We start from the raw sequence: 15,342 nt of genomic DNA on the forward strand, positions 1-15,342 counted from the left end.
ACCCACCACTTCCATTAGCATTCGAAAATATGTAGCTACTACACATTGATCATGTTGGAGCTTTTATATATGTAGTCTGCTTTCTATTTTTTTTTTTTTATGTTATACTGCATAGTACTAAAATTCAATTTGAAGACCATCTTTTTCATTAAGTAAACACCAAAATTTTGATATTTTATATTTGTAATAAAGCAGTTTTAGATGATACAATAGCTTAACAAAGGATTCACTTGAAGCATATATTTGATTAGAAGAGAGCAAACTTGCTTTGATTGGTTTAGAGATATAATGAATGAATTTTACAACTTCAAACATCAATAAGAAATGGCTTAACTTGACTGCACAACCTTATTGTCTCATTCAACACTTAAGTAATACCGTTGAGATAAATAATATCATGTTAAACAATTGACACAGGGACAACATCAGTTATGTCATGATATGATATACTCAAATTTTTTAATTTCTAACTATTTTTTAAGATGTTATCACTCTTTAGGTTGCATTAGATTTTTTATTTTGACCAGTAAAATAGTACCTATTATGATCAGCCATTTTAAGTTGTTTATATGTATGCTTTTGCTTATAATTAGAGTCATTAAAACGAGTTAAAACTCACGAGATAATTCATTAACTTGCCAGAAAAAGGCGAGTTGAACCAGCAAAACATGTATACATATGTGATGATTAATATATCTTTTTTATTTAACAGTGAGGGATGCATTTGTGCAGCGGAAATCGAGGACATGATTAGGTGCTTAAACTTTTGTTTTTTTTTTAAATGAAATTTGGCAAAGGCATGTAAAATATGTACTTTAGTTTGGAAATTCTTGGATTATTGTTCAAAACCAGTGGAGTTTCTGTTGCATCTCTTTGCTTGCATTAACAATGTTGTTAATTGTGATGTTTGTCTGTTTCTGGTATTATATCTTCACCTTCACCTTTACTTTTATCTTCTAAGATAATGCCACAATCTTCAAGCTAACACCCCGTCAGCTAAAAAATTGAGGACATGGAGAAAATACCCTTTTAAAATACACATATAAGAGAAGAGGGAATCAAAATAACTACATGAGTGATGAGAGCACTTTGACTTTAGGAGTTTGTTACAAAAGAGAGAGATAAATAAAAAATAGAGTAAAGTATCGTTTTTGTCCCTAATATTTGGGGTAAGTCTCAAAATTGTCCTTAATGTTTAAATCGTCCTATTTAAGTCCCCAACGTTTCAAAATTGACTCAATATTGTCCTGTCGTTAGGAATCTGTTAATGGAATTGATGACGGGACAAAATTGAGACGATTTTGAAACGTTAGGGACTTAAATAAGACGAAAACGTTGGGGACAAAAATAATTCATAGAAATAAATTTTTATTTTATCCTTCACTAATATCAATCTTTTACTGTACATAGTTATTCAATTATTTTTTAATCACATTACTTTGATTCTAAATAAATTTATTTTTTTAATTTTACTCTTAAAGATTTTTACTCATCATGAAATGTCTGTAAAATGACTAGAATCACATTACTTTATTATATATGTAACATTTTTTTCCCACAAGTTTATGTATTAATAATTCTACAAATATTTTATGATGAGTAAAAATTTTTAGGAGTAAAATTATAAAAAAAATAAATTTATTTAGAATAAAATTAATGTGATTAAGTATAATTTACTTAGATGTGATTAAAAAATAATTGAATAACTATGTACCATAAAAAATGATATTATTGAAGGATAAAATTAAAATTTATTTCTATGTATCATTTTAGTCCCCTAACATTTTCGTCCTAATTAAGTCTCTAACGTTTCAAAATCGTCTCAATTTTGTCCCATCGTCAGTTCCGTTAACAGATTTCTAATGGCAGAACAACATTGAGTCAATTTTGAAACGTTAAGGACTTAAATAGGACGATTCAAACATTATGGATAACTATCAGACTTACCCCAAACGTGGGACAAAAACGATACTTTACCCTAAAAAATAAGTAGCATGAGTGGGTCAGGCTTATTTTGAGAATCATAGTAAAAGAGTTTAAGTTCAAACTTGAAAAAAATGTTCAAAGAAATGAGTGGGATAGGTTCACTCAAAAATATATTGAGTTAGAAATTGAAAAGATCAAAGTTTCTTTTGAATTTAGTGTTTTTTTCTTTCTTCTTTTTTAAATAAATGGGAGGCAGAGGATCTTTCTTAAACAATTTGATAAGAGAATAATACTAGAAAGAAGAGAAAAATTCTTATGAAAAGTGAAATTTATTTTTTGACCAAAAAACTTGACAAAATATATATAATGTGTAATGCATATTTTTAGTCTGAAATTAATAAAAAATTTCTTCACCTAATTTTATTTTTTACAAAAAATTCCTTTCAAAGGAGAGAAGACTCTTCGAAATCTTTATGCTAAGAAAAAATTCACGAAAAATATCTTGCGATATATATTTTATATTTGTTCTTGCATATAAAAATTTGGGTTGATTATAGTTAGATACTTATATAGTAATGCGATCAATGATTTAGTCAGAAAATTAAGTTATTGGATGATTGATTCAAATAGTAGACCACTTCTTCCAATTATTTATTTATGCTTAATATAATTAAAATATAAATATGTGGATGCTTGGATAAAAAATAATGCAATGATGTAAATAATGATTAGTAATTTAATACAAAAATAAAAATAAAATGATAAAGATGCATCTAACCATAATTTTTTTTTATTTTATTTACTATTCTTAACTATATTAATAAAGGAAGTGAGGGAAAACAATTTTGTACATAAATTAAAAAAACAAAAAATAAAATAAATTTATGAAACAAATGACACGAAGGATGAAAAATATACTAAAAAAACATTTTAAATAGTTAATTTCACATTTACATAATAGTTAATTAATCTAATTTTTTCAATTTAGTTAAAATATTTTTTAAAATATTATCATTTTTAATCGAATTAAACATCAACATAACAAAAGAGATTAATCACTTAATTTTTTTGTATAGTGAATAAATTAATTCTTTCAATAAATATATACTAATCTTTTTATAGATAAACTATATATAAATACAATAAAGTAGATTAAGGGACAATTTACATAGTTAAATAAAATCAGAGAAATCTTTACCCAAATACACAAATCAAAAAGTTGTTATGTGTTTGTGCAAAATGTATTATTATGTAAACCGTGGAAGCCAACCACGGTTTTTGATTTATACATAAACCGTGGCTGGTAGGGACGGATTACGTGTTGAAACAAAATGACCATAAACCGTGGTAGGCTACCATGGTTTATGAATACAAGAAAATCTTCATAAAACCTTGCTGCTAGCACCGGTTTATGAAGGAATGGTAATTGGCATAAACCCTTGTAGCCTACAACGGTTTATGAGGAGGGAATATTTATATATATATGTGGGTGAGATTCAACCTGCTGAGAGATACATTTTTACATATATTTTTAAAATATAATATAGATACATTTTAATTATATTAATAAGACGATTAATTTACGTCTGAATTCACAATATAAGAGTAACTTTTGTGAAACACGTTGAAGATGATAAAAGTGTGTTTCAGTACTTTTGAACGATGTTCTTTGATGTTTGACAACTTTTATTTTTTTGAACGCCAACTTGATTCTGCATCCCAAAAGCTGTTCATTAGAAGCAAAAAAATTATAGCTTCTGCATTTACTCAACCCACGTTTTTTATGAAAAATATTTTTGATGAAAGTAAATTGATTCGGAGTAAGTCAGAAACAAATTTTAATGCATTTTGAAAATATTTTTAATACAAACGTGGGTTGAGTAAATGCAGAAGCTAAACGTGGGTTGAGTAAATGCAGAAGTTATAATTATTTTAATTATTTTAATATTCTTAGCATTTATTTAGAAAAAATTATGGAAAAACCAATAATAACAAGCAACAACCTAAACGTGGGTTGAGTAAATGCAGAAGCTATAATTTTTTGCTTCTAATGAACGAGCTTTTGGGATGCAGAATCAAATTGGCGTTCAAAAAAAAGTTGTCAAACATCAAATAACATCGTTTAAAGTACTGAAACACACTTTTATCCTTTTCAACGTGTTTCACAAAAGTTACTCTTATATTGTGAATTCAGACGTAAATTAATCATCTTATTAATATAATTAAAAATGTATCTATATTATATTTTAAAAATATATGTAAAATCCTCCATGATTCCACCACTCAAACCTGAGCAAATCCTCCCACCCTCTCTCTCAAACTCTCTCAACTACGAAGGTTTCAAAAATTTTTATTGCTTCCAAATGATCTGTGTTGAGCATAAACGGATTATGTATATATATACATATAAACGTAAATCGTGGGAGCCTAGGAGGTTTTACTTTTAACGCAAAATTTCTCATAAACGGTGGTAACCAACCACGGTTTATGCCTAACACTTTTCCTTCCTAATCCGTGGTTGGTGGCCACGGTTTACAGCCAAACTTTTCCTTTCATAAAACCTCCCTGCCAGCCACGGTTTATATATAAATCAGAAACCGTAGTTGGCTTCCACGGTTTACATAATAATGCATTTTGCACAAGCACGTAACAACTTTTTGATTTGTGTATTTGGGTAAAGGTTTCTCTGATTTTATTTAAATATGTAAATTTCCCTAGATTAAGTATATGAAAACGCTGCGTTTCATTATGAGCGTTATTCCATAAAACACCTTCCTCTCCCTCTTCATTTACATTTGGCCCTAACTCTGAAACCTTTCTCCTTCCCTCCAAAAGAGCGTTACGTTGAGGACGTGCGATCGTGCTGCACCACTGTGTGGGAAGACATTGGAAGCATTTGGCAAGTTTCTTTGAAACGGTAAGCAATCTTTCGTTCTCTTCTACTTACTTTATGTTTTATTGTAGTCAAATTGAGGAGTGTGTCAGATAGTGGGAGTGAAATTAGCTTTGATAACTCAGTTCTCCTCTGCATGTTGATTATGGGTGGATGGGGTGAAGCACTAGCTTTGTTTGATGAGTTAGGGTTGTTGCGAAACTATAATAGTGATGTTAACTTTGAAAGTTTCTACCTTTCTACTTATTGATGAGTTAAGAATTCTTAACTGATAGATATTTTAGTCTATTTGCTGTTGATTAAGTTTGAAGTATAGCTCTGTTACTGAGTTATAGTTTGGATTTTTACAGATGTCTGTGTTTGTTATCCCTGTTTTTCATCATGGTGGGATACTCAAGAAAGATCCAAATGGAGTGCTACGATACGTAGATGGAAAGATTGAAAAATTTCCACCCATGGATGTTGATTTTGTCAACAAGAAGGACTTGGAAGAACTCTTCAGGGGATTAGGTTATATAGAATACAAAGAAATTTACTGGCTTGATCCAGCAGCAAGAAACCTGGAGTTTGGGCTTCATATCCTTAAGGGTGACCAGGATATTAATGACATGTGTGAAGCCACTCTAAGTTGTCCAGATAGAAATGAGTTCTACATCTACTTTGAGCACCCGGTAAGTCAACCAATGGCAGTCGAACCAAAGGCAGAACCAGAGGAAGAGCCTGTTGTGGTCACAGAGGAATCCTCATCGGATGATGGATACGAGAGTGCCGAGGATGAGGCCTACAAGCCTTCTCCTCCTAGTTTTGAGACTGATAGTAGTGATATTGAGTCACCAAAAAGACATAAAAAAAAATAAAGGAAAAAGCATCTGTGTCTCCATCAAACAAGAAGAAAGTGTCACCTAAGAAAAATGGTAAGAAATCATCAAAGAGGTATACTGGGAGGAGGAGGAAGAGACATGTGCTATACGGTGAATCTAGTAAAGGAAATCGAATTGAGACACCTCCTAGTGGGTTGGGTTCTGCCCAAGGGCCAGTAGAAACAGATATGGGAGGGCCAGTAGAAGATGAACTAGGAGGTCCAGCAGTGGTTAATGAGAAGAGTGACAGTGATGACTACAACTATGAATATGCTTCTGAAGAGTGTCATACCCCGGTATCTTCTGAGGATCAGAGGACAATGCACGGACTTGATTTCAATGAAGAAAATGAATATGGAGAGGTTCGGTTTGAGCTTGGAATGCAATTTTCGACTATGGAGAAATTTAAGAAGGCCTTGAAGGATGTATTTGTTTGGGATGGAAGAGATTGCATGTATATCAAGAATGAGAAGGAGAGGGTCAGGGCTAGATGTGCGGAGGAGAACTGTCCATGGTTAATATATATGGCAAGGAACTCAAAAACAATGGCATTTGAGATAAAAACATTTCACAACAAGCATACATGTGGAAGGGATTATGGAAGCAATTTGGCCGATAGGGCATGGGTCACAGATAAGCTGGAAAAAAGGTTGGCAACACAGCCTAAGCTAACACCGAGGGAAGCAACGGAGCATATGAAACAGGACTACAATGTTCAGGTCCATCCAAAAATGATCCAAAAGGCTTTGAAAGCAGCCAGGGAAATTGTTGTTGGGAATGACAAGGCACAATATGGGAAGTTGTGGGATTATTTACAAGAGTTGCACAGGAGTAACCCAGGCAGCACGGCTGACATGTGTGTTGACCCAATTCTGCAATCTCTACCGCTGTTTGACAAAATTTACATATGCTTAGATGCGTGCAGAAATGGTTTTGTTAAGGGTTGTAGACCACTAATAGGCCTAGATGGATGCTTTTTAAAGGGGTATTATGGAGGCCAACTCCTAACTGCAATGTCACTTGATGCTAACAACCATGTATTCGTTATTGCATATGCTGTTACAAGAGCAGAAAATACAGAGAACTGGATGTGGTTCTTAACTCGACTTCAGGATGATTTGGGAGACCATCAAGTGCGTGGATGGAATCTCATGTCCGACCAACAGAAGGTAACATCATTTGCCAACCTATTCTGATATTGATTATAATTCTGCAGAGTTTAGTTGGATTATAGTGTAGATATTGTTTAGATTATTAGATATTGTTTTATAAATACAAGTCTGCACAAGATAATTGTCTTATTAGATATAGACTTCTGTTGCACATGTTGGATTATAATTAGATGTTTGTAACAGTTATAATTGGCATGCCATTTTCAGTTTTATAAATGCAATTCTGCACAATATAATTGACTTATAATTAGTTTATGACTTATAACAGTCAATTTTTTTGGTTTTTGTTTTAGTATCAAGTTGAAAAAACACACATGGTCTTCTGAGTGAAACTTCTGGAGCAGGTCATATTTTGGAGTGAACTTTTTGTAAAATACTCATGCTTTGGTTTGTGAATCACTTAATCACTTTATATGTTGGTTTCAACTATTATGAAACTCTCAGGAATTGGAGTGCAATTCCAAATTTCTCACAAATTTGAATATTTATTTACATTGTTATCTTCATAGACATGTGTTTCACAAACTCATAATAATACAATATGATAATATCTCAATACACTATTTTAAATTCTAATAACTACATGAAATAAAATAAATTAAGTATCACTGTATTAGAGTAAATAATCATAACATCAGTTGTTGTCTTCATACAAGCTATGAATTTCAACAAAAATACATTAAGTAGTTGTCTTCTATTTACATAACTTTGCACACTAAATCAAATTCACATTTTTCTCAATTAACCCACTACAAATTGATGAAATTATAAGTGTAACTGCAATTCCAACTAAAAAAGTGGTTAATGTTCTGCATTTAGTGTTGCCTCCAAATGTTTTTTCAATTTTCTGCTTTGCCATCATTACTTCCAGTGCCTCCAATCTTTCTTCCATCGTCTTCAAACTTTCAACCACACCATTCTGATTGACATAAGCTTTATGTGAATATGACTCAACATATTCATCAAGCCAAGCAAAGTATTTGCAATGTGGAGCTGCGGTCTGCAACAAATAACACTCCATGGTAATGGCAAGGAATTTTGAAACAAAACTAAAATTGAAAAATGATTACCTTAAAATAAGAGCAACCAAAAAAAAGTCTGTTCGAATTTTCTGCAGTGCTAGATTGAAACAATATTGCATATGTGCCACAATGACATCTGGGTGCTACAAATCTTTTTTTGCCTTGGTTTGCCTTTTCTCCTATACTCCCAGTGGAATCCAGAGTCGGACTCCAGCACAAATTCTTCCCAGCTTCATTGCTTTCCTCCACTGTTCGTGAAGAAGAATCTCTGACTTTCATAGCCATATTGTTCTTCAGGAGAAAACCCTTTATCTTCACTCTACACACAATGAAGACAACGAAGAATAAAGAAAAAACCCTAAATAACTATGAACACCCAGGAGATAACGCTCATAATGAAACGCAGCGTTTCAACAAAGGTACAGGGGGCGATTTGTCCCAATTATGAAGGAGAGAAACCCACGTGGACAAGTTACTGACACATCAGCCAGTGACCTGCTCGGATCCGGTTGCAGGGACTGGAACGTACTGAAATCATAATAGATAGGGATCGATTTGGGTATTTAGATTTTTTAGGGGGTGGGAAGTCCTTAGAGCAAATTGTTAGGGACCGGAAAGGACATTTACTCTTATTAATATTAAGGAACAAACACTAACAAATTCAACATTTAGTCGACGCGCGGGTTTTACACTAGTTATAGACAAACTTGGTTAGCTAACTCACAATCACAGACCATATCATATAATCAAATTCCACATTGAGCTTCCGTCAATGAAAATGTATTTCATGAAACTGCATCACCATTGTTTTCTTTTCTTTTCTCTCAGTTTTGTATTGCCTCGAACTAGCTTACCCTAACTCTCCAGTACTTTACCCAAACTGGCCAACAGCCCCTTCTTTTTTTTTCTGCTTTAACTCTGCAGTACTTTACCCTAATTCTAGCTTTTTGCTGCCGCAGCACCACCGCACAGTGGTGATCTCATTGTTCGATCAGAGAGAGTGATGACGGAATTGGATGCTGCTGAGACAAAAAGGCAAAAAACGGAGCATGTTGAAATGGCGGAGGAAGCGTGCCTTTGCCTTTTTACTTCTAACAAGTTGTTCGTGATCAAACTAAGCAATTTAAAGAAACAAGAAGATGATGTCAAAGATTGGACTTGTTTGCCTCCACCACCGTTCGATTTCGATTTGAAACTTCCAGACCCTGATTTATGTCCTTTCGAGTTGGACTCCAAGATCTATATGGCGGTGTCCTGCCCTAGACCTCTCGGTGCGGATTCCAACTCCTGGAACACCTACGAATTCAAATTTGATGAGCGCAGATTTTGGCCTGCGGATGGTGTACCCGCCCCTCTTTATGGGTCATCCATCGCAAACACGCCAGACTCAAGCGATGTTTACTTCTGTATAGATCCACTGGCCATATATCTTGGACTTTTTGTTCTTTATCATGATTCTAGAGTTTGGAAACAGTTAAACCCTCCTCCGGACTACGAACGGGTAGGTGCCGATCTTGTCGTGTTCGTCCTCCACAACACCGTCTTTGTTTCATCGGACACGGGGAACGAGACAGACTCCTATTTGGCCCACTTCGACCCCATAACAGAGACTTGGATAGTTGAGCCCGACGCTGATAACAATCTTTCGAAATTCATGAATGGTAGGTACATTTGCAGTAGTACTGAACTTGGCCCCTTTCGTGATACTTATCCCCCAAAAATTTCTGTGCCCCTTCTGGGTCTCGGCAGCAGCAACAACTACACGGTTTGCCTTACGCATGATGAGTATGGGGAGGAGTTTGATGAACCACTTGTTATCTCGGAGAAGGTGTTTGCCATTTTGGTTAACTACCAGAATGGCCGTGTCGCCTTATATCAATACCTTGATGTGTTTTTTGAGGGTAGTCAACCCAAGATGGAAGATGGGGCCAGAGTCAATCTTGTTGACCTTGGCAACGGGAAGGTGTGTGCAATACTCTTTGCGGAACTAGAGGATTCCGGAGACAAATTGTTGCTGTTCTTCTCATTTTTCACACTGTCGTTGTCGAAGGACTTTGCAGCATTGCAACTTGACAGCGGGGCTCCTCCCATGGAGCGAGATTTCTTGCAAGTAACTGTCCATAAGAAGTGTGTCTACACCATGGAGAACTCGAGGCTTGCTAATGATATGCGCCACACCTTTGTTTGGCCACCTATTAAGGGGGGAAGATTTCACTATACGACAGATATATGATAGTAACATTTCTTGTTATTTACTGTGGCTTTTTATCCTCCTTTGTCCTTTTTAATAGGATTATGAATGAACAATGAATTAAATAATAATGTCTTTGAGTATTATGATCTTGCTTGAATTATGTCTATATTCTTTTTAGCTCAAAATTACCTGTGTTTTTTTGAGATATTTGCACTATTGCTGTTCGTCTGAGTGAATTTAGAATAAGTGATGACATCTTGCTTATGCTTTTTGAGATATCATGGGTTTCATTCTATGTTGTTAACATAAATAAGTGATGACCCTACTTGAATTAACAAGTCATTGTTTTTCCTGGAATTTTGGATAAATTATTGATTTTACTTTTGCACCATGCTTTTTGATTGGTTGTCATGATTTGATTTCGAGATAAGGTAGCATTGCAATTTATCATGTCTCTTTTTTATTTCAGTTAACATCTATGTATTCAGATATGAGGAACCTTTTATCTCAGTTGTAGCTGCTGCCACACTCTTGTATTCAGATTCTGCACTGGTATGGCTGACTACATGTTTTCTACTTGACCAAGCAACCAAATTAGTGCCTAAGAAAATACAATAGCCTGAAGTGGATCTCCTATCATCAACATCAGAGGCCCAATCAGCATCTGCAAAACCAAAAATTCGAAGATTAGTAGATGGATGAAAAAGAAGACCTTGCTCAGTTGTACCAGCTAGACATCGAAGGATCCTTTTTACTGATCTCCAGTGACTGAGCAAAGGTCTTTGCATAAATTGGCTTACCTTATTTACTGAGAATGCTATCTCAGATCTAGTGAGGGTGCAGTATTGCAGAGCCCCTACTATAGAAAGATAGTGAGTAGGATCAGAATAATGTTCAAAATCATGTTTAGAGAGCTTTTTTCTGAGGTAATCATAGGTGTTGGGACTGACTTAGCATCAATGATGCCTGACTTGTATAACACATCTTTTATGTATTTAGTTTGAGATAAATGATATGCACCAGATTTTAGTTTAGTGGCCTCAATTCCTAAAAAATAATTGAAAGTGCCAAGAGATTTCAAAGCAAACATGCCATGTAATTTCTGCATCGATGCAGTATTTCATTTTGATTATTACTAGTCACCAGTATATCATTAACATAAACTAAAATAAAAATCATAGAAGAAGAAGTTCTTTTAGTGAATAAAGAAGGGTCTGACCTTGTTGTAGTGAAGCCAAACTTGCCTAAAGCTGCAGATAATGTAATGTACTAAGTACGAGGTACTTGTTTTAATCCATATATAGCTTTATGAAGTTTGCAAACAGCGTTAGAGTCACCATTATCAAAGTCTGGTGGTTGCATCATGTATACCACTTCTTGTAATTTGTCATTTAAAAAGGCATTGTTAAAATCATATTGATTGATAAGCCAGTTCATAGAAAGAGCAAGAGTGAGAACCACTCTAATAGTGGCATGTTTAACCACAGGACTGTATACCTCAGTAAAATCCAGCCCTTCAATTTGATGATTCCCTAAAGCTACAAGATGAGCTTTATAGCGCATTTCTGAGCCATTTGGGTTTTTTTTAATGGCATAAACCCATTTGCAACCAATCACAGTAGAATTGGGACTTGGATGAACTAGAGACCAAGTTTGTGTCTGTTCTAAAGCTTGAAGTTCAGATAGCATTGCATTCTTCCAGTGTGGAAGCTGTAATGCTTGTTTTACTAAAGTAGGAGGTGTTTGTAGACATTGAGGGTCAGTACTTGAGGAAGAAGTGAGTGCACTTAATGCTCTTGGTTTATAAATTTCAGACTTATATCTAGTGACCATAGGGTGTTGATTATGAGTACTTTGGGTACGTGTAGTAGAAGATAACAAGATTTCTTTACCTGAAATAAGAATAGAGGGTTGAGTTTCACTGGTATTAGAGGGTTGAACATCATGATTATTACCAGGTTGAGGGGTAGGATCAGTATTAGAATTTGAAAGTGAGGATTATTGATTGGAATGTTGATCATCATTAGAGTTTAATGGATCTGCATCATGATTAGTGGCCATAGAAATTGAAGCAGGTACAGGTAAAAGAGGGATACTTAAGGAAATTTGAAAGAATTTATTGTTAATGTAAGGAGCAGAGGTAATAGGAAATAATTGAGGATAAGAAAAAGAAGTTTCATAAAAAACATGTCGAGTGATAATTATTTTGCCAGTTTTCATTAAACATTTATATCCTTTGTGATTGGGTGCATACCCCAAAAAGATAGATAATTGTGATTTGTAAGAGAATTTTTTATCATTGTAAGGTCTTAAAAATGGATAACATGCACAACAAAAAAATTTTAGAATAGAGTAATCAGGGGCTTGATTATGTAGTAATTCAAAAGGTAAGACATTAGAAGTATTAGGTGAAGGGAGCTTATTGTAAGACCCATAATTTTCTAAAAAAATATTATTATGAGTTAATTTCAATTTATTTATTCATTAAAGATTTTATTTTAGAAATTATTTTGTTAGAAGTAATTAAATCAAGTTTTGACAATTAAATTAGATTTGAAATTAATAAAGCAAATCCTAATTTGATTAAAAATTATTAAAGACAAATTTTGCTAAATTAAATCCAAACCCTAACTTTAACCAAATTAACCCTAACCCCCCTAAATTAACCCTACTTTTAAAGATTTTAAAGACAAATTTTCCTAAATTAAATCAAAACTCTAATTTTAACCAAATTAACCCTAACCCCCTAAATTAACCCTAGCCGCCACACCTGTTTTCTTTCCTTCAGTAAACATATCAAAAGAAAGAAAGAAAGAAAGAAAGAAAAGCAAAAGCAGAAGAACGAAGAAAAGAAAGAAGGAAAGGGGAGGAAAAAGAGGGAGGCGGCGCGGTGGGTGTCACTGTCACCGTCGCCGCCGCTGCTGACAGAAGAGAGAGGAGATCTGAGAGAGAAGAAGAGTATCGCGAGGAAGCCGCCGCGCAGCTCAGGAACGCTGTCGCGTCGCCGTTGGCGCAAGCGCCGAGGAGACCACGCGGGGAGGAGAGACGCGCGAGGGAGAGAGAGCGGGATCTCAAGCCAAGCTGAGGTCCAACCACCGTGTCAGAAACCTTTTCGCGTCGCCAGCGTCGCCCACACCGTGAAGCCGTCGCCGCCGCTACTGTACCCGCGTCGTCGTCGTCCTCATCCCGGAGTCGGTTGCCGCCACTTATGGAGGAGCCAGAGAGAGCGAGCTCGGGAGCAGAGGAGAGAAAAGAGAGACCCGCGCCAGCCATCGCCGCTTCTGCCACTCGAAATCCTGCTGCCGCCGCCGGAGAACCCACTGTCGGTAAGGGTTTTAAAGTTTGGTTTATGTTCTTTTGGATTCCGGGAACCTTTATCGTCACTGCATGCTTATTTCAGTCACCCGCCCCCGCTGCTTGTTGTTCTGAACTGCTGCACCATCGTTGCCGCTGTTCTGGTCACCGGGTGTGGCGTGGGTGATCACCGGAACCACCATCGGAGTTATCGTTATTTCAGTTCAGCCGTTCATCCTTGTTTAGGTAAGCTATGCGTTCCAAAACCTTTAAATTGGTATTTCTGTTTTAAGTTGTTTGAGGATCTGAGGTTTTGGTGTCATAGGATCGAGTTATGGGTCTTGATTGCTGAGTTCTATGGCTGCTGCATACAGCATCAAGGTGCTGCGTCGTCACCGGAGCTGTTGTTGCTCCGTTTTCTTGATTATTTGTAAGTCCAGTAAGTCGTTCCTTGTTCCAAACTCTTTTAGTTGCTGTTATGTTATAGATTATTGAGTTTTACGCGACATTAATATTTTAGGATTGGGCTAAGATTGTGTTTAGAGGCTGTGGCTGCTGCGGGGACGGTCAGTATTAATGTTGTTGCTGTGGGATAAGAATAGAAATGCGGTTTGTCGCGTAGTTGAATCGCGAACGAGGTAGGGGTTTTTCTTAAAATCTATTTTACATTACAGAGTTGTGATAAATAGATATTGACGCAAAAGGATAAACTTCTGTGGTTACATTTGTCTTGTGAATGTGATGATCTGTTGGATTGGATTATTTGGTGCTTGATTGCGTAAGTGGCTTATGGTTGTTGGTAAAAACCGGTTTGAAATGTTATTTACTCGATTATTATGAGAGGTGGATCTTCTTGGTTTTAAAGTTTACTTGGTAATATAAATGAATCGATTTTAGGAAATAATTTGATATATGAAAATAAATTGATTTGTCTGTCTTGCCTGTGTTTGTCCTGGCGTGCTACATTTGAGATTGAACTTTGGTGCTGAATTAATGATTGTGTTGTTTGATTGCGTGGTTGGTTTCTGATTGAGATTTTCTTATAAGAAAAGAAAGGTTTCGGATTTCAATTAGATTAAACATTGTTTCTTTGAAAAAGTCTTGAACGGTTACCTACTGGTTTTTAAAAGATTCATAAGGCGATGATAATCACTGAGTTTGAAAACAGTTTTCTTATTAAATATCTTCTTATGACAACTTTGAAACTGCGTGGTGAGACCGTGTGGTTAGGTTCTCACCCCCCTACAACTTTACCTTTTCAGGAACCGGAAGAAGCGTTATGAAGAGTTACACTGCGTTTGGCTTATATGTTGTTGTATTCATTAGATTATTTTCTCCCCTCGTCTTTGTTATTACAAGTTTGTAAGAGGGATAGGAATTGTATGTTTTAAATATGTAATATATTGAGTTATTATGTAAGGAGTTTTGTATATGAATATATGCCTGCTTGTATTGTTCTTAAGATAAAATATTTATTTCTAGTTTTCAAAGAAATCAGCGATACAGTGTCGAGTCACAGGCTCCTATTTTAGTATTTAGTATGTAAAGTAGTCGTAATATTTCTTGCTATCAGAGTGGCGCAGCCGGAAGCGTGACTACTGATAGTGAGGGTGTTACATTATGGTATCAGAGCAGTCTTTCCTGTAGAGCCTGAGGAATGGACCGGTTATGCTTCAATTGCATACTCTAAGAGTCTGTCATGTAGTAAGTCTTATTTGAATAACGAGAATTAGAGCTTATGCACATGACGGTCTATTGATTAATGCCATTAGTCTTGCATTGCATAATCCCTGGTATTAAGTTTGGCCAGCTTAACACTAGTGAATTATGTTTATGTAAGCACTAATGGATTATCATAGACAATTTGTGAGTCATAGGTAATGCGAATCGCGGGTTTTGGAAACGTTAGGAGTTAATTCTTGAGGTTACTCGGTTAGGTGTCTTGAACTCTGCAAATATCACGTATCTTATTCCTGCTTGG

At 35.3% G+C, this 15,342-nt stretch overlaps 2 protein-coding genes across 3 annotated transcripts; both read left to right on the forward strand.

The window, feature by feature from the left end:
• On the forward strand, window positions 5,868-6,875 carry LOC107613286. Its single transcript, XM_016315222.1, has one exon. It carries the CDS (start codon window positions 5,868-5,870, stop codon window positions 6,873-6,875), a length of 1,008 nt encoding a protein of 335 aa, XP_016170708.1.
• On the forward strand, window positions 8,740-10,245 carry LOC110263083. 2 transcript variants are annotated; one of them, XM_021103682.1, is made up of 2 exons: window positions 8,740-8,756; window positions 8,846-10,245. In XM_021103682.1, the coding sequence occupies exon 2, from the start codon at window positions 8,877-8,879 to the stop codon at window positions 10,104-10,106; it is 1,230 nt and encodes a 409-aa protein (XP_020959341.1). In that variant the 5' UTR covers window positions 8,740-8,756; window positions 8,846-8,876; the 3' UTR covers window positions 10,107-10,245. The 2 variants fall into 2 exon arrangements, with proteins under 2 accessions (XP_020959341.1, XP_020959346.1); XM_021103687.1 differs by lacking the exon at window positions 8,740-8,756 and adding an exon at window positions 8,784-8,810 and having other exon boundaries at window positions 8,843-10,245.

This window comes from Arachis ipaensis, chromosome B01 (genome assembly GCF_000816755.2).
Source record: "Arachis ipaensis cultivar K30076 chromosome B01, Araip1.1, whole genome shotgun sequence".
Classification (NCBI taxonomy): domain Eukaryota; kingdom Viridiplantae; phylum Streptophyta; class Magnoliopsida; order Fabales; family Fabaceae; genus Arachis; species Arachis ipaensis.